The 19,667-nt window shown below is 43.5% G+C and overlaps 1 protein-coding gene across 11 annotated transcripts in view; it reads left to right on the forward strand.

Moving 5' to 3' along the window:
- AKAP13 (A-kinase anchoring protein 13) overlaps positions 1-19,667 on the forward strand; it is a 335,610-nt gene that overhangs the window by 269,628 nt on the left and 46,315 nt on the right. For 8 of the 11 annotated variants that reach the window (XM_086711495.1, XM_086711489.1, XM_086711487.1 and 5 more), the window contains 4 exons: positions 381-509; positions 4,600-4,642; positions 6,385-6,517; positions 13,245-13,419. In XM_086711495.1, the coding sequence (XP_086567621.1) occupies positions 381-509; positions 4,600-4,642; positions 6,385-6,517; positions 13,245-13,419 (480 nt within the window). The remainder of the gene's footprint in view (positions 1-380; positions 510-4,599; positions 4,643-6,384; positions 6,518-13,244; positions 13,420-19,667) is intronic. The other 3 variants (XM_086711493.1, XM_086711494.1, XM_025919640.2) reach the window with 1 other exon arrangement.

Raw genomic sequence — 19,667 nt, forward strand, 5'->3', positions numbered from 1 at the left:
GAGGGCAGGGCGTGAGGAGGTCTGGGGTGAGGGAGAAGAGAGCTGAACACAGGATCCTGAGAAACACCACTACTCCAGATGTTTCCACTCTCAAGAAAAACAACTCCAGCTATAAATTATGACCGTTAAAAATAATGGACTTCTTGTTTTCTTACTCTGGCAAGTACGTGTTTGTTGGATGAATTTTTTAAGCTATGTTAGAATTCTACATACTCAGAAGTAAAGATGAAAATGTGAATAAATACGTTGTTCACTAGGCAGCCTTTCCTGGAACCACACAGGCTAGCAACATTATTCTGTTCAGCATGGTCTCAGGTGCCTTTGACTTTGTCCCGGTACAGTTGGCGCTCTCTAATGTCTCGTGTTGACCTACTTCTCAGCCCAGCCACGGATGCAGCCAGCAAGGCGGGTCTCCTTCTCCGTCCGCATCTCTCCACATCTCCTTAAGTCTAAAACTCTCTTTTCTCTTGGCTCTTCTCACTCCATTGATGGCGAGGAGGAGTTGCGTAGTAAGTAAGCCACTGTAGTGTCCACGGCTGTTCTCCAGGGTCTGACAGTGCTGAAAATGCTGTCAGCTTGGTTCTAAGAAACTGGGGATTTGTACCCCCTTGCATGCCATTGTTTCTAAACCATTTGTCTTCCTGCTTTGCTTTGAGAATTAATTTGGATGAAACAGTTTTTGTCTGCTATATGCCACGTGCACTGGTTGATCTAGTGGCCTGATTCCAGGGCACGGGGAGGTGTTCCCATCCCACCTTGTACCTTTTGTAATACTGAGCGCTGGTTTCACAAAGCTTTCTATTTGATAGTGTAAATTTCATTTTCCCATGTTTTGCTTTTTTTTTGGTCTCATGAGACAGATATCTAGATATCCACCTGTGATATTTAAAAGCTAATGTTAAACTTTTTTCTTCTCACCTTTCAGACCTGTCTTTAAAAATACCTTTCCGTTGGGGCCCCTCTCTGGCTAGAGCCTGCAGCTCTTGACCTCGGGGTTGTGAGTTCAAGCCCCACATTGAGCATAGAGATTACTTTAAAAGAACAAAAAAAAGAAGATAAAAATACCTTTCCTTTGAGTTTACACCACGTGGATCAGGGAGTAAGAGTTATAGATGTATTTCCTAACTTCCCATTTTCTCTCCTTTGGAACTTTTATTTTTCAGTCCTTTTACTACAGTGTGGATTTCAGATTAATATATTCTTATTTGATAATGCCTAAATTTTAAACACTCTGTCTCTCAAAAAATAAACATTAAAAAAATTAAAAAAAAAAACTTTATAAGGTTTTAGTAAGCTTGGAAAGGAAATGAATTCTACCCCCTGTGAACATCACTTTTCAGTTATGCAAAATTTCTGGAAAATTCCAGGATTGCTATTTTTAATGGAAAAAACATTTCTAGTATAAAGGTAAATACTGAATTGTTTTCATATAACTACGGTAACATCTTGATTTGCGAGTATAATTCATTCTAAAAACATGCTTGTGATCCAAAGCACTTGTATATTAAAGTGAATTTCAAGAACCATTGGCTCATGTGACCATGTTGTGATCATGTGACATCTGGCATCATGTACTACTCGTGTTGCAAGACATCACTCATTTATCAAGTTGAAATTTACTAGAAATGTTTGCTTGTCTTGCAGAATACTCATTGAACAAATTACTTGTAATCCAAAGTTTTACTGTGATAGGAGCCTCAGAGAATTACAATATTTGTATAATTGAGCAACCTAATTCCCTACCACTTGCTGACCCTACATTTCAGCAGTATTTAGGTATCTAATTATTTATTAAAATATTAAAATTTTATAATCAATATTAACCTGAGGGTGACCTCTTTGCATTGTTCTTAAAAGAAAGTACCTTATGTACAGTAACATAAAGTTTAATTTCTCTTAAATGGAAGTCATCTTAGATTCAGTACTTTTTTCATAATGAAAAGATGTTTAGTGAATAGGCACACCATAAGATACTTTATACCAGTTGTAGTAGGAGGGAAGTTGTGAAAATCTGCTTACAACTTTGAGTGTTCAGAAATTGTCAAGTCTGTTTCATCTCAAAGTATTGTGTACCTGGGGACATAGGTCCATATGTGGCAGATGAGCAGAGTAAGGTCCCAGTGGTATTTCTTCTACCTCTAAGACGAAATTATTAATCTAGAACGGCACTGGTTATACAGCTAATCCAACAGGATGAAATTATAAAAGTATAGAAGCTGGAAGAAACCTTTGAACCAGTATCTAGCCTTCTTCAAAATGTGTTCCTTACCCTGAAATACCGGTGAGAATTCTGGAGGTGGAGGGGAGAGGAAGGGAAAGAAAGGGATTGGTTCATGGCCAGATAAATTGAGGAAAAGTCCAGTTAAGCTGGTTTCAGATGCTAATGTGTACATTGTGAATTCCCCAGGCAGTGTTCAATAAGTTGTGTTTCCCAAATGCATTAGCTAGGTAACCACAATATGTGCCTGACTGTGGATAACATCTCATGAGACTAGTATTCCATGGAACGCACTTTAAAAACCATTGACCCGGTCCATCCAGTAGTTCCGACTCTGGAATATTAGTATATTATGTCTGCAGGTTATTTCAAGACTTTAAGAAAATCCTACTTGAAATACACTGTTTACCTGCCATAATACTTTGTAGGCTGACTTCAGTGACAGATTTCTTTGCTTTTGTCTGTAATTATACCGTAGAGGTATCATTGGCTAATTTATACTCTTAGGTGCACTGAAAACTTGATGGCCCTTCAGGAATCTCAGAGGCATTGGTTGATTAACCACTGTTCTCAGAACCAAATCTAAGAGGTCATAGTAAATGAATGAATTTTTTCTTCAGCAGTGAAAATGTTGGAAATCCTTACCAGAGTCCCAGATTCTCCCAGTACTCAATCACATATTTGTTCAGTTTCTAATTTATTCAGCAGAAATCTACTGGGAGCTGATTCTTGGCCAGATCCTGTGCTAGTTGGTGTTTTTCTTCATTATGGATTTTGCTTTCACTTTGTTCATATTACTAGGTTGGTAACTTGCTAGGTAATTGCTCTAGTTAGTGTACAACAGAGCCTGACAACGTGAGAGAGTTTAATGCTGCTTCTGTCATTCAGGGTTCCTGGGGTGCAAAAGGTTATAAAGCCACTGATCTAAACCACACTCTTGGTTTTTTGTTTAAGTAAATTAAGGTATCCTGAGGTTAAAATGCTGACAATTTCACACCTAGATCATGCAGAAACTAGGGAACAGATCCCAGATCTTACTCTTACTCTGCTCATCTCCATGACCATGCATTGTAAGTGAAATAGAAGAACCCAAGTAAGTAAAAGGAAAAGCTATAGAAAGTACTCTTTTGAAGACTTAGAAATGGTTAAGTTTCCTATCTATTATTCCTACCTGTTGGCTATTCACTTAGTAATAACTACCATTTTGCATTTCTAATCAGAATCTAAAACAGGTTGGACATTTAAGTTCAAATGCTGGTAATCTAGTAGTAGAACATCTTCAGATCTCTGTCAAATGAGGGTTTTACTCCTGGTCATCTCCAGTCCTTCAAACCCACCTGCAGGAGAAGGTGTGTATTTTGTTCACACTGTAACAGGAGTTGTACTGAGCGGCCTTTGTCCGCCTGGAATCACACACACAAAGTATTTCCGTGCCTGATCTAAAAACTGGAAATCCTTCATCGTGGTATGATTGAGACCATCTCCTCTAAGTCCTGACGTAGCTCCAGCTTTATTAGCATGTTGTCGGTAAGGTATCGTAGTGTTCCTAATGCTTTCTCCACTTACTGCTCTGCTGTGTGCCTTAGCCTGGGTGCTAATGACCCGCTTCAGTTTACGCTCCGATGGTGACGGAGGAAGGAAGGATGCACCTGCCGTACTCGCCATATCAGTGTCAGCCTGGCAAGGACCACACCGTCAGTTTCATCTCCCTCATTTCACAGATGAGGAAGTGAAATGCAGAGATCTCACCCCAAATCAGTAACAGGACCAAGACACCACCCACCCACCCACACACATACACACACACACACACACACACACACACACACACACACACACACACACAGAGCCAGCTCTGGTGCCCTTTTCTTCTTCACTCATCCATTTCCAGGAATACTCCGGAAAACAGCAGGTACATGGTAGCTAGATATTTTGGTATGGAAATCCACGAAAGCAAAATGAACAGCAAACAGAATATGAATGATATTTCATTTTCGATTTTGTGTTCTTCCCGTGATGTCATCTCAGAAAGATGGCCTATGGAAACGGAGCGTTGACGAGAACAGGAATTAAACATGTTTCGTGTATGTTTGAGCGTGGGGACAAAAATGTTGATTTGGGGCTTGCTCAGTGATGTGATTCTTGGATGAAATTTTTTGTCGTGGGGAATTCACGCCTACCGCTGCCTATTTCCAGTTCTGATACTGAGTTTTGAGGTGAATTTTTCCTTCTTCCAAACCCTTAGGAGAAGGCACTGTACAATGGCTTTCGGATGTTCTCTCTGCTCTGCGTGTGTCGTTGTAAATATTTTAAGCCTCTTATCTGTCACCCAGGCACTGTCCTTTGGTTCCAACTTTTCCTCTGCCATTTTTGTTTTCCAGATTCACGGCCTTTCCACAGCACCAGTGCTAACCTGACCGAGAGGTACTGCACGTTTATTTTGTTACTCCTTTCCCCGAGATGAAGGAAACCCAAGATGTCTTACGACATTTCACTAAGTAAACTGAGAAGTTAATTCAGCTCATTGGATTCTTACTTCCTTAAGTGATAAATTTGGAATAATGGCTACAAGTGGTTTGTAGTGAAGACTCTCTATCGTTTTTAAATAATGTCTTCAGTAGTTTTTTCCTTTTGTTCTCTACACTGCCCTGACGATAAAGGTTTGCATTTATTCAGGAGAGGAAACACTTGTATTCAACTTTATGAACTTCTGTACTCTGCTTCTAAGATTTAAGCCCTAAGCCTGACAACATTTTGTTTCACTGTTTGCACGCGTGTGTATTCGTATGCACACGTGTCTGCGTGTGCATGCGTGCGGGGAACTGTACTTTAGCCATTTTAAGCTTTAAAGCCATTTTCTTCTGCCTACACGGATATGGCTCATAGCTTTGTCCGAGTAAGTGAATTGGTTCTTTACTTGACAGCAGGCAGGTTTGTATTTTGACTCATTGTTTACTATTCTATTCCTCTTGTCATGCTTATGGGGTTCTAAAATATTCTAATGTAAGCATCATGGGGGCTCTGATTACTGCCCTGCACTTGAACATGTGTCTTTTCGCAGAGGCATCGGTTGTGACTCAGTGATCCAGAACGCTCAGTATGAATGCTTCTCTTTGTATTTCTGTCGTACTTTATTTCTCCTTTGTCTTCTCTGGAACAGTGCTCTCACACCATTTCCCCCTTATCATAATAACAGACTGCTTTATTTTGTAAACAGTACTTCATGTATAAACAGACCTTAGCTCCTGAAGAGGATTGTTCCCCCTCTTGAGGGGTGCCTCTGTCCTCTCACAGAGGCCCTTGAAGTAGACACGGCTTTTCTGTGGAAAAGTTCTTAAAATAACGATTGTAGAACACCTGGGGAACGTAGTGTAAGTAGATTCCTTTTCTGTGGAATGGCTTGTGTCTACACGTGCCCCGCATTCTCTGAGGAAGTCCACCGTTGTGAACTTCCTGAGGTCCAAACATGTCCATCTGTGATGGACCCGTGTAGCCTTCCTGAACCAGTAGATCAGTACCCCTGGCTCTGGGTGAAACTCCTACAGCGGAGCTTTCTATACTCTCCTCCCTCCTAAAATCGTGCAAAGCTGCGTGCACCAGTATTGATTGTCCAGTGTGCCAGAAGACTAAAAAAATGGTGTGTGATTTCTGCTTTCAGGGAATTTGGATGTACATTCAGTCATAAAAATTCCTTTACAGCCTTTATTAACACATCCATCTTTCTGTTGTCTGTATGAGTTTCTTCTCTAGCACCTATTTGATGCAAAGGTGTGTATAAATTGAGTGCTATTTTAGATTAAGAAGTTTCAGATAAAATAATAAATGAATAATTGACAGGCTTTTTCACACCAGGCCACTAAAAATCTATTACTAAAACACTGATGGCCGACACAAGAAAACTTAGCCAGGTTTTGGGACCAGAACGGTTTTGGTTTTGGGACCAGCGTGGTGGTGTCCTCTGTTCTCAGGTTTTACTCTGTGGAACCGCTCAGCAGCCTCTGTCCGTCTGTTCCTCTGCTGCCCATTGTCACGTGTGTGCATAAGTTGACTGTGACTTGTAGCTAAAATGATACATGGTTATGAAGAATTGTATTTTTTGGCTCTGTGTTTACTTTTTAAAAATTTCTGTAGTCTTTTTTAAAAATCACTCTTCTTGTTTTTTTTAGTATAACAGAAGAGACCTATAGTTTCCTGCCTCAAAGCCCCTCCAAGAAAGATTTTGAAGGCAAGAGTGGAACAAAAGTCAGCCGCACGTTCAGCTACATCAAGAATAAAATGTCCAGCAGTAAGAAGAGCAGAGTAAGTACCGTTGGGGGCATTCCTTGCGTGATGGCCTTCGTTGGTCATCTGTAGGCTCCTGTCACAGCCTGCATGCACCCAATACCTAATTAAATAATGAGGACGTAAGGAAATAAGCACAGAGATAATCCTTGAAATGGCCTAATACTTGAAGAAAAATAGCAACAAAAGGTAATACCACTAATTGGGTTTTTACTATATGCTAAGAGCTTTCCATGTATTATTTTATGTAATCGTTTCCATAGCCGTATGAGGAGATCCTGTTCTCCCCTTCCTGGGAGTAAGCTACCCTGTGAGTGTGTGCTGCTCACAGCAGTGGAACCAAGATTCCATGATCCCATACTCGACCACGTGCCTTCGTCAGTAAACTGTGTTTAAAATGCACCTGAGGATTTTATGCCAAGATCAGGAGATTGAAAATATTTGCATTTGGGTTTAGAAGTTAGAAGAATTGGGGCGCCTGGGTGGCTCAGTTGGTTAAGCGTCTGGCTTCGGCTCAGGTCATGATCTCGCGGTTCGTGAGTTTGAGCCGCACGTGGGGCTCTGTGCTTTGGATTCTGTGTCTCCCTCTCTCTCTGCCCGTCCCCCACTCACACTCTGTCTCTCTCTCCTTCAAAAATAAATAAACATAAAAAAAAAAAAGAAGGATTTCCCCACAGAAAATTATAAGAGACTTTAAGACAAAAGTGGATTCTTTGATTTAGTCCTGACTGCGACGCTGTTGCAGGGTATTGTCTTTCATGCGTTAAAATATTTAAACGTTTTTTGTCTGTTTATTTTTTCCATACTCCTGGGAATATTCGAAATACAAAAATAGATAAAAACCACCTGTAATAACCCCACATAGAGACAGGTACTCTTCTCATTTTTTTTCAATGTACTTTCAAAAGAAAGGAAGACAAGGGTTTCCTTTTCTTATACTGATTCCCAGTGCTAAACCAAAATCAGTTCAGTGTCACCTCAGTGGGAGAGGACCTTCTACCTTCCATTCACCCACCCACCCAGCCAGCCTCCAATAAAATAAAGGAATATCTTTTAAAAAAAAAAAATTTTTTTTTCTAAATGGAAATCAGTGACAAGCTCTTGCTAAGGAATCACTATATATACACATGTGTGTATACATGTGTGTGTGGCATGTCCATACACACACACACACACACACACACACACACACACACACACACACACACACCCGTACCTACTTAGAAGTAAGGGAATACAAACGCTGAACTCAAGAATATTGTTGTAAAAGTATACCCCTCACACTCTCCCCAAGCCGCCTGCCACCAAATGTAACAAGCCTCTTAGGCCCTCAGTTAAGTGGGCTGCTGGAAGTAGAGCCCATGTATTTTACCGGGTTTTGTAAATAAGCTGTCTCTCCTTTAGCCAATACTAGGTTCAGTGATGACTCAGAGGAGTTTTTCCACAAAACCTGCCACCGAAATTGTGTTTTCATTTTTCTGGCCTGGATGCAGAAGGGGAGAAAGTGGGGCAGTCAGGAAAGCGCAGGGAAAAATGCAAGGATGTTTCCAGAATAATCCTATATATAAGTATTAACTTCATAATTAAAAAAAATAGGGTTGAGGTTAAATTCAGAACAGAATGCTTAGCAGTGTTCTGCATACTGGCAACAAGGCTTAAACAGAGTCTTACCTGTTGTACCTATCACTTCTGGCTGGGACCCTGGCTGGCATCAACAAAAGAAAATCTTGGCAAAGATCAGTGTAGATTAGCTAGGTACTATCATCAAATGACTTCTGTAGCCTCAGCATTCTGGTAGGTGCTAATAGTGCTCCTAAAGAACTAAAGATCATTGTCTTTGAGAAATTTTATGATCTATTTGGATGCTTTCAAGTGTGTTTTGTTGTCGTTGTTCTGTTTTTAGACTGTGAGGTCTTCATTTGGAAGACCAGTAAATGAGTGAAGAGTCCCCTTCCCATCCATCTCCCCAGGGATGTTGACTTTCAGGGCAGAGCAGTGAATACGCCACTGATCGCATTAGTGAGAGGACACAAACACACATAAACAATGTAAGACTAAATTTAGAAACTGGAACCTGACCTTTATAAAAGTCTCATCCCAGGGGCGCCTGGGTGGATCCGTCAGTTAAGCATCCGACTTCGGCTCAGGTCATGATCTCATGGTTCATGGGTTCAGGCCCCCGCATCGGGCTGTGTGCTGACAGCTCAGAGCCTGGATGGAGCCTGCTTCAGATTCTGTGTCTCCCTCTCTCTGCCCCTCCCCTGCTCATATTCATTCATTCATATTCTCTCTCTCTCTCTCTCTCTCTCTCTGTCTCTCTGTCTCTGTCTCTCTCTGTATCTCTCTCTTTCTCTCTCTCTTTCTCAAAAATGGATAGATAAACATAAAAAAAAGTCTCATCCCATCCTCCATACTTTACAAACTGAAGTACAGAGAGCTATGCTTCAGGTCACAGAACTAGATATTAGGGCAGAACCTCTTTGACTTCCAGCAATTAGTGCACTTCATTTCCTGCTCACTCATAAATAACTTCAAACAACTGGCATTTGCTAGTAGAATGAAGAGAAAGGCAGGACAAAGGAAGGAAATTGTTAGAGCAGAGTCTGGCAGAGACCGTTATCAGTCGACCCTTGGTGTCTGAGCATCTCCTTTGCCAGAATGACAACACTGTTTTGCAAAATGAGCCTGGTTCCTCTTTTCACGCTTGGCTTCAAGACCTTTGGGGGCTCGTGCTGCCTCTAGCAGTGGAAACCCTCAGAAAATTACAAATCTGAAACATGGACTCGCAGTCCATTTCCCATTATCAGGTGTTTAGAAAAGGGCCCACTGGCCACATCCATCAAGAAGGTTAAGAGTGAGCCGTCTTTCATATGGAAGAGCTCACTTGTGTCAATGCACCAAAAGAGAGTAAGAAGTAGGGGAAGTAGTGAAATGATACATTTTACGTCCAGTTACATTAAATGCCCTGACTTAATATGCCATTGCACTGATAAGCTAGAGCTTTCCCCTACAGAAGCATTTCCTTCTCTAAACGATGACAAAAGTAAGTATTTTCTTAGTGTGATGATGCGCACTCTACCGTTTCTCATAACTACTGGCTAATGTCATTTCTCCCTAATGTTAAAACAATTGAAAGTGTGACTGTGGATATTAATACTAGTTTTTCTTTTGAAAATAATGGTTTTACTGCTTTTAAATTATTTTTAAAAGAGCTACTATTAGAGATCTAACCTATTTTTATTAACCTAGTGTACAGTATAATCAGTCCTACCTCTTTTATTTATTTATTTTTTCAACGTTTATTTATTTTTGGGACAGAGAGAGACAGAGCATGAACGGGGGAGGGGCAGAGAGAGAGGGAGACACAGAATCGGAAACAGGCTCCAGGCTCTGAGCCATCAGCCCAGAGCCCGACGCGGGGCTCGAACTCACGGACCGCGAGATCGTGACCTGGCTGAAGTCGGACGCCTAACCGACTGCGCCACCCAGGCACCCCAGTCCTACCTCTTTTAAAGGAAAAATTAAAGCATTTAGTGAAGATATATTAAATTGCCACCTGTAAATTCTTAGCAGAGTCTCTAGGAATGGTTTGGAAATTTTTACTTTTCTTACAATTAGGTATGATAGATATACTCATGAAAATAGTTTGTTGTTATTAACTTAGATGTAGCCCACTGTTCATTGTTATGTTATTATATGTGCTTAAGGGTTGATTTATATGTTGGCAACTCTTAAGTAATATTCTAAGGAGCCAAAAGTCAGCCACTGTGTAACAGATTATTCACATTTTGCCTGTAGCATGGAATTCTCTAGATAGGTGTATAGATATTATCTAGGTAGATAGATCTAGGATTTGAGAAATTGATTTCTGGCCCTTCATATGTCCTTTTAAAACATTAGCAGTATCTGACATGTAATTAGATAAGCGTATTGGATGTTTTTTAGAACGGGGGCAAGCCTAAACAGGAAGTGTAACAGGAAGACTGGCGGGTTCTGCTTTTGTCTTTAGCATCTTCTCATAGTACCGCTTCCTGCCAGTAAGTAAGTTCGCTGGCTTACAGACTATTTAAACACTAATGTGTTTAAATGATCCCGTTCACGCAGAGGGAGTGAAGTGACCCCCTTTAAACCAGCCTGTCCCACTGATTTTCTTCTCTAAGCTTTCCTCCTTGCAGATTAGCCGGGAGATACGTGGGCAGACACATGTACACGAATTCTTAATCTGACTTGAAGTAGGCATTTTGGGGCAAGGGCTGTGCTCCTGCAGACCTGCCCCTATCCAGCCCCACCTCGGCGTGCCCGTGCTCAGCATAAAAGAGCCGACCCCGTCAGCCGTGCAGAGGAGCCGTGTGCCAAGGCTGGAGTCACTGTTAAATCCAGTTCCCTCTCTGCTCCCTTCTCTGATTAAACATGGGCAGCGTGTCCGTGGCTTCATCCCAGCATGTTTCGCAGTCATCTGGAGTGCTCTCTGGTCTTGTCTTTGTAATGGCTTGTCTAAAGCAGTAGGTTTTGAAAGGGAGAACTCTTTCCTTCTGAGTCCCCTAGTGTAGTTATTTCCTGCCTCCTTCCCTGAAATACCGTGGGCGCCGACTTCCCCAGCCGTTGTTGAACATGCAGAAGTCACACTGCAGAAAACAATGGGTCACCACTCGACCACAGGCGAAGCAGACCTCACTGAGGAGTGTTCTTAGGAAGCATCCCGATTTCAACACCATGAGGAGTCTTTCTAAACAGATAGAAGATGTGTTCCTTAACTTCTAAGTGTTAATTGGCCTCAGTCCTTCCAGACTGACTATCGTGTGGCCGAAGCACCGTCCACACACGCTGCATTCTGGGGACTTCATTCTGTTTCATTTCCAGGGTACTTGGCCTTCCTGGCAGCATGCAAATGGTTAAGCTTGTCTTAAGGAAACAAGCAACTTCAGCCCTCCCTCCTTCCCTTTCTCAACCAGTCCCTGGCTTCCTCTTACGGTTTCTCTCATGGCAGCTCGAAGCTGCTATGCTCTGCCCTGCCGGCATGCGCCCCTTCTTCTGTGACAGCACGCTTCCTGGCATGGGGGTCGAATCATGTCGGTAAAATGGGGTCGGTTTCACGAAGTACCCCTCATAACAGTGAGACTCACAGGACCAAAACATGGGGAGGTAAGAGCCTGACTTCTTTAAGGCACTAAATCCTAACAAACACAGAAAGAGACCGGGAGGCGGGGGGGGGGGGGGGGGGGGGGGGACGGTGGTTAGGTTACTGTTTTGTTTTTATCCTTGGAAGAACTAGTTTGGATTATTATGAAGGATGAAGGTATTATTTATTATTCAGATTTGATGAGCTTTGTGAGGTTGGAGAGCACGTTAGTTGCCGTAGATGAGTTTCTCAGCTCTTGGAGCACGCATTAGCTTTCTTGAGCAAGGAGGCAGATGCTTTTCAGTTTAACGTTTACGCATGGAGAAGCCTGTGGCCAAATGTGGTTAAGAGCGAGAAATACTTGGAAAAAACTGCATTTGCTATTGCTTGTTATTAGAATGTTACGTACGTACTTCAGCCATTACTAATTTTCACTTAGAACAGTTTCCTGTTTTGTAAAGTGAAGTAGTTTGTTTTTCTCCCTTTCTTGTCCTCTTTTTTGTGGTTCTAAAGTGTAGCAATTTGGCTCTTAGATTTTTGATATGTGTTCCGTTCGTTAACCAAGGGCCATACACGAATCAGACCTGGCCAGCACTCACCAGGTCAGTATGGTGGACAGGTTCTGAATTAGGAAGTCAGAAGGCCCAGGTTGTGATTTGGGCTGCTGATCATTTGCCGTGTGACCTTCTGTGAGTCAACAAACCTCTCCAGCCCTTGGCAGTGGAGAGGAGTGAAGAGAGCAGAGCTGAGGAGTCGGCCAGATCTGGGTCTGCATTCCAGTGGGGCCGTGGTTGGCATGTGGGCTCAACTGTAGTATTAAACACCCTGTGCCTTGGTGTCCTTGAACATGCAGTGGAGATGATGGCTTCTTCACTGGGTGTATGTTCCCATCTGTGGTGCTTGGCGCATAGTAGCTGCTCAGAGCCGGTGTCTGTGATCCTGATCTCCTCGGGTGTACGACGGGCAGCGCGATGCCCTCCCTTCACCTCACAGTTATGGGATCAGGTGCGGTAACGCACGCAGAGGCCTTGATTCAGAGTATGAGGTGCTTGGTAGTTTGTCACAGTGGCTCGCTTCGGGGTACCTGTCCTGCAGGGATTATTTTAGATTGCAACAGCGGTGTGTGTCTATGTGGGGGACGGTAATACTTGTGGCTGGAAGCAGTTGGAGGAGAGCCCCCCCGAGGAAAGCTTCCTGCTGCCCCAGGCTGACGCGAGAAGGGCTGCTGTCCTTCCTGCTCCCTGCCTGCAGCCGGCCCTCAGCTCATGGCCTGCGTCCTCCATGGGCCGCGCTTGGGGGGAGGAGCAGCGTTCTTGGCTGCCCCACGTTCCCCTCCTGCAGCTCCAGAAGCCTCTTCCAGGTGTTGGTCCTGGGATGTTGTGTCCATCAGTCTGAACAGCCGCTGAGCAAGCCGCTGACAGAACTGCTTGGCCTGCCCGGTCTTCCCAGAGTGTGTCTTATGAAGCCCGAACGCTCACAACTTTCAAAGACCGTCGTCCAGGACTGCACTCCTGACTTGCATCCCAAACACTCGCCACGACCCACTGTTGACCACATGCCGTCCGGGTGCCCGGGTGAAGGGAAGGCTCTGGCGTCCAACTAACTCTAAACTCTTTTCTTTGGCAGGAAAAGGAAAAGGAGAAAGAGAAAATCAAGGAGAAGGAGAAAGATTTGAAGGAGAAGGACAAGGACAAGAAGACTGTCAACGGACACGCTTTCAGTTCCATCCCTGTTGTGGGTCCCGTCAGCTGTAGCCAGTGCGTGAAGCCTTTCACCAGCAAGGACGCCTACACTTGTGCAAGTAAGTGACACGCCCCTTCCTTTGAGGCACGGCTCTGGGCTTGCCCCAGGCTTCCCGCCCATCCACCCCGTATCCCTTCCTGGTGTGTGTGGACAAGTCAGCCTGTTGTGTCTGCCTTTAAACATCAGGAGGGTCATCAGTTCTCGATGTAGAGCATACAGCCTGTATGTTTTTGCAGAGAGCCCCAATCTCTTATACGCCGTTCTGTTGTCCTGGAAGTCTGTGTCATCATCAAAACAGCCTCGTGGCCTCCAACTCAAAAGCCACACGGCAGTCCTTTGTCAGGCCGTATGCGCTCATTTTTTGGCATGTGTGTCGGCCATTTGCCAACATCAAGTCGTGGTGACTCCCAAGGGAAGGTACTTTCGTGGGCAGAGATGTCCCGTATTGACCTGTCGCTGACTTGATCAGAAGCACCTTAAAGCCCCATCTGTTAACTGAGTGTGGTTCCTGGTTTTGATAAGATACTGTAAGGCAGAGGGTGGCTAACTTTTTTGGTCAAGGCCCACCAGCAAGTGTCTTAGGCTCCGTGGGCTGCACAGTCCCCACACAACTACTGAACTCTGCTATTGTGCAAAAGCAGCCACGGACAATACATAAACCAGTGAGCATGGCTGTGTTCCGGTAAAACTCCATTTATAGACAGGGAAACTTGAATTTCATGTCATTTTTATATATTATAAAATATTGGTCTGTATCTCAACCATTTAAAAATGTAATAACCGTTTGTAGTTTATGGGCCGTACAAAAGCAGGCTACCAGCTGTATCTAGCAGAGACCCGGCTCTAAGGCACCGTATCTCAAAACTGTTGTCGTTAGATGGATAGAAAGTAATCATTGCAGCGCACACACCAAAGAAAATTTGTGAGGCCGCTTGTGGCCGGAACTGACCATTCTGGAGATCAAGCCACCCCCAGGCCCAGCCCAGTCACCCTGAAGGCAGAGATGATTAGCACCGTGTGGCACCTATAACGGGTTCAGACAAGATAGTGACTAACTTAGACGCCAAGAAACACTTCTCAGACTATGGTATTTATGACGTTTCTTGTTCTCAGTCATTTCTGTGGAATACCCCAAGGGATTTGTTACCAAAAATAATTAACTTACTGAAATTTGCAACGTTTAAAAGCTCACTTGAGCAGATTCGGAACTACTGCAGAATTGACTTCCGCTCACTTGCTTTCTTGAAGAGACAGAGTGGAGTTAAGCCAGCACACAGCCCACAGCCCGGCTTGTCTGCACCACAGCTGTCGTGGCTTTCTGAATGACTAGCTTTACCATCACGTCCTTGGAAGAGGACTTTTGTCGATATATCCCAAATGTTGTCTGCAGCCCTGTTGGTTGTACCGCCCTACTTTAAAAACCACACCACCTCCTGGGAGGAGCTCTTCTCGAAATCTTTATGCATCCTGTGGGCGGATCCCACACACGCTTAGGTCCTCCCCGACATGCGACTCACCAGGAAGTTGAGAGTTCCAGCGTTAGTGGTAAGCTTTATGTGACTTCTAGGAAACGAGGGGCCACCACTGTCCACTCCCCCCTGCATGTTACTGTGGGGCCCAGGTTCTGTTAGGGCACTTCCCTAGGCCGTCAGCCGAACGCGTTCAGTTTTCTTGACACAGTCAGCTCCTTGGTACTGGGATAACTTGGTTACCTAGGGCAGCAGTCACCAAGCACTTTTTAGTATGTTCGTGCATCATTAAAACGTCTTTAACCTACTCACGCAGGGTGTATATACGTGTGTGTGTGTGTGTGTGTGTGTGTGTGTGTGTGTGTACACACACTAGTTTGTTTATTTTGAGAGAGAGAAAGTCCCAAGCAGGCTCCGTGCTGTGAGCACAGAGCTTGACACAGGGCTCAGTCTCATGAACTATGAGATCATGACCTGAGCCGAAATCAGGAGTCAGACGCTTGACCGGCTGTGCCACCCAGGCGCCCCCAGGGTGTATATATTTAATGCAGGAATTACACACTTGTCCTATACCTTACTTCTAAAGAGCCCATTCCAGGAATAAGAGAAGTCAGATTTGCCATTGTCTTGTGTGCTGGTTAGCTATTGATCTTCTTAATAATACTCTTAGGTCAGTGGGTTCTTTGCAGGAATCTGTGTAAGTCCCTTTTTCATTTTATTTTAGTTGGAATCAAATATACTCTCTAAGCCCACTGCATTGAGCACCTGTGAATTTCCATTCACCACAGCGTGCTGAAAGTGAGCAGATGAGGACAGGAGCCTCTGTTACACATCCCCAGCTTCTTTCAAGTGCTCTTAACCTCCAGGGCCCTCTCGGACATCTAAGCGCAACACAAAGGGCTGAGTGAGGTACCAGTACATCATCTGTTTATTAATTCTGTTTCTCTTTTAAGTCCATATAAATGAGAGCTGTAAAACCTCCCCTCCCTGTGTCCCAAAGAATCATTTTGTGTATCCCTCCTGCAAAGTGCCTGTTCTCCATTTGAGGGGCACTGGTCTCAGAGAAAAACAGAAAGACCTCATATTTCTTGATTGACAGTATGAACTTGATATTCAAAGAACTTCATCAGTGGAGGAGACTGAACACCTGCTTTCTGCTATAAAACAGAAATGTTCAATGCAATATATTAATAAATAATAAATAAATAAAAACACTAAACTAATACATAACCGAGCCTGCAGAAAGGAAAATCCCTGAAGAAACTCCTAATCAGAGCAATGAAGAGCCTCCCTGTCAACCGAGGACAGGATGTGTGGTTCGAGGGCACAAGGTGGGAGCTGGAACTGAGACCCCCGAATGAAACCAGGAGCTTTAAAGGCTGCAATGTCCATACTGAAGGACCTAGAAAAACTCCACCCACTGGCCCTTCAGAAGCAGCAAGGAAACTTGCCTTCGCCCAGGGCTCTGGGTGAGAATTCTGCATTATATATGAATCTGGGGTCCAAATGCACACCATTCATATCTCGAACTAAGAAATTTTTCACAAGCGGTTTAATGAAATCCCAATCTGAAAATGATAAAAACACTAAGGAAGCTCAGCAGAAACAAATACAGAACTGAACCGTAGGGTCACCAGTAAAACAGGCTTCCCAACGGGAAGGAAAATAGTCCTATAAAGCCGAAGCTGAGTTTAAGATAAAAAATACACGGATAACACACGAGGAAGTGAACCACCATGAGGAAGTTAGCAAGTGCGTAGACAGGGGAAGATGTTGCGAATTATTAAAAAGTTAAAATGAATAGAATTTCTAATGTAGGAACAGAACAGCGCAGCTAAGGCGTAGATGTGAAAAATAACTGAATAAAATTTCAGGAGTAGAAATAGCCTTGGAAGGATCTTTGTGGAGATTTTTCGGCTATTTCAGTGTTCCACATCATCAGTAGATTGTTCTGAATTCTGTTTGTTTATAAAGGAGGAAAATGACTTCCACTCTGTAACCTGTTGCAGTGAAAGGAGAGCTGGGTGAATATTCTAGAAACTCTCATGACTTCAGACTGAATTTATTCTTTACATTTAACTGTCAGTAATTATGCACGTGAGTTCCTTAAGTGAAGTTCTTCAACAAAGACTTCTTCACCTGAACTCTGCAAAACACGGCATTTGGTTTTATGATTCATTCAGAAGCCTCCTGTCAACAAATATTTATTGAGCAGCAGTGTGTGTCAGGCACCTTTTGTCTTTTCGATTGAGTATACTTGAGGTATAACACTGGAAATTGAAGGTGTGCAAACACGTGAATTTGATAACATTTATATGTTGTAATGTGATTGCCACTGTTGCGATATTTAGCGCCTCTGTCACATTACGTAATGTCCCTCCTTTCTAGCGGTTGGCGAGGGCTTGTGAGAAGAGTTCTCAAAGCGTCATAACCCTTGGTACCTACTCACTGAAGCGTGATTCGTAATGGGGGAGAAGGTAAAGACACTCGATATCCATCCGTAAAATGTCGTAGATTCATCAGATGGAATTTGGAGCTGGTACTAAAAAGGGTCGGCCAGCTCTTTCTGTAAGGGAACTGGCAGCAAGTGTGTGAGGCTTTGCAGGTCTTTCTTGTGGCCGCTCGGCTTTGGCCATGGTCAAGCCCTAAGTAGTGAACGTGGCCATATTCCCGTGAGACTCTGCCCGCCAAGTGGATAGTTTGCCAGCCACTGGGGTAGCTCTGCAGACACAAACAGGCCTCCAAGACGCTTTGATAAGTTGAAAAGGCAAGAAGTAGAACTAGATGTATGATCTGAACTTACGGAAGACCAGTGAGACACTAATTGTTGATGTAAATACACAAGAATATTTAACAGGATGTACCCCAAGCTGTTGACAGTTTAAAGGAAGAGACTAGGAGAGGAGAGATTAAGGGAGGCTTCAGGTTTTATTTTATACTCTTATTTAAATTTTTTAATGACTGTACTTCTGTTATTTTGTATGAGCAGAACCAAAATGCAAACCTTGGATCACTGATAATTTTAAAGGTTTTTCTGGTTGTCAGCTGGTCTCTGATGAAGGAGCAAAATATGTTGGTAGTGGATTCCAGAGCTCAACAGACAAAGAGCAGAATGGTCACCAGAGAGCAGTCGCTTAACAGAAGACTGGAGAGGTGCCCTGTCCCCACGATACTGACAGCAGCAGCTTGAATAAGAACAACATAGTTGGTTCTGCAGACTCTCAGTGCTGAGGTGTGACGTCAAATATCATCAGAAGGTTTAGGGACAGAACCTGTGTGGAAAGGAAAACCTTTGTTGAAGACCCAGAGAATTTTTTGCATTGTGCTCTAAGGAGGAAAGGTGAGAACCATTGGTTTATGGCTGCAGTAGCGGGGTGGCTCCGGCCGTGACTGGCTGCAGACACCTTTGTTCAGTGTAAATTTGGAACGGAAAGGTTGCCTGATTCATGTCCAGGACATGTTTTGTCTTCTACTGTCCTTGGCTTTTGTGTCTGTGTTCTTTCTAGGTTACAGCAGTTGACTTTTATCCTCCTCGGCTACATTAATTCTTAGCCTACGTGAGACTGTGATGACTCAGGCTTAAACGTGCGGCTGGCGTAGGATCGATTTGTCAGATAGAAACATCTGCCATAGCGTAGGAGGGTGCACCTCTTTCGACCGCAGGCGCCCTAGACCCGTTTTTGTTTTCTTGATGCCTCTTCCTGTTAGACACGAATAGAACTTCTCTTTGCTGGACTCCCTCCGTGAGGAAGCAGAGCTAGGGTTTCCTGGACTGTTGAGCTGCTCACACTGGTGGGAGAGCGTGTGCTACAATTTCTCCCCGAGAGGGGGACCTGGGACACGTCTTAGAAACGTCTGGGGCCCGAGGACCCCAGAGCAACCCATGAGGAAGAACTAAATGTAGGAGGAGACTCGTGGACTTAACTTACCAGCCACAAGTCCATGTAGTAATTAGTTGAATAGACAGGGCAGTGGTTTTCAGGATGTTTTTTGTAGAACTGTTTTGGAAATTCTGCCGGTTTTTGAATATATACATGCATATATATCTTTTAGACTAATTTCAAACCTGCATTAAAAATCCATATGCTAGGGACGCCTGGGTGGCTCAGGCAGTTAAGCTTCAGACTTCGGCTCAGGTCACGATCTCACGGTTTGTGAGTTTGAGCCCCGTGTCACGCTCTGCAGTAACAGTACAGAGCCTGCTTGGGATTTCTCTCTCTCTCCCTCCCTCTTCCTCTCTCCCTCCTCCCTCTCTCTCTCTGTCTGTCTCTCTCTCCCCCCCCACCTTCTCCCCCTCTCTCAAAATAAATCAACTTAAAAAAAAAAACCACATGCTCAAAAGTATAACCAGATTTTAACATCAACATACTAACTTTAGCTATCAGCGTATCTGTTTACGTTTTTCCTTCTGTCTTTAACTAACTGAAGAAGGTAACGTGATTGTGAAGGAAGCCATTTTTAAACTAATATTTGAACCTGCTTACGTATATGAATGAAGATATTCTCTATATTATGTACACAAAACTAAATACAGGAATAAACTAGATGCCCAAGTAGTCACGTGAGTTTTACATATCCTAGGCACCTCTGATTTCTGACTTGGGGATCCATTAAAGCAGCTTCATTGTTCTCATTTATTGACTTCAGCGAGAGTGTTAAGATCGTAACTCAGCCTGTCCTAAATATTTTACATTTTTGATGGCACATAACATGACAGTATTTCACCTAAGGCTTTTTAAAGTAGAAAACCGGTAAAACACAGATTGGCTACTAGTTTTATGCTAACAGTGTTTATAATGGGATGGGACTTTTCTGGATTGAACCTCTTTGGTTTAAC

The sequence above is a fragment of the Puma concolor genome, chromosome B3 (assembly GCF_028749965.1).
Source record: "Puma concolor isolate L17-30 chromosome B3, mPumCon1.1.hap2, whole genome shotgun sequence".
Lineage (NCBI taxonomy): Eukaryota > Metazoa > Chordata > Mammalia > Carnivora > Felidae > Puma > Puma concolor.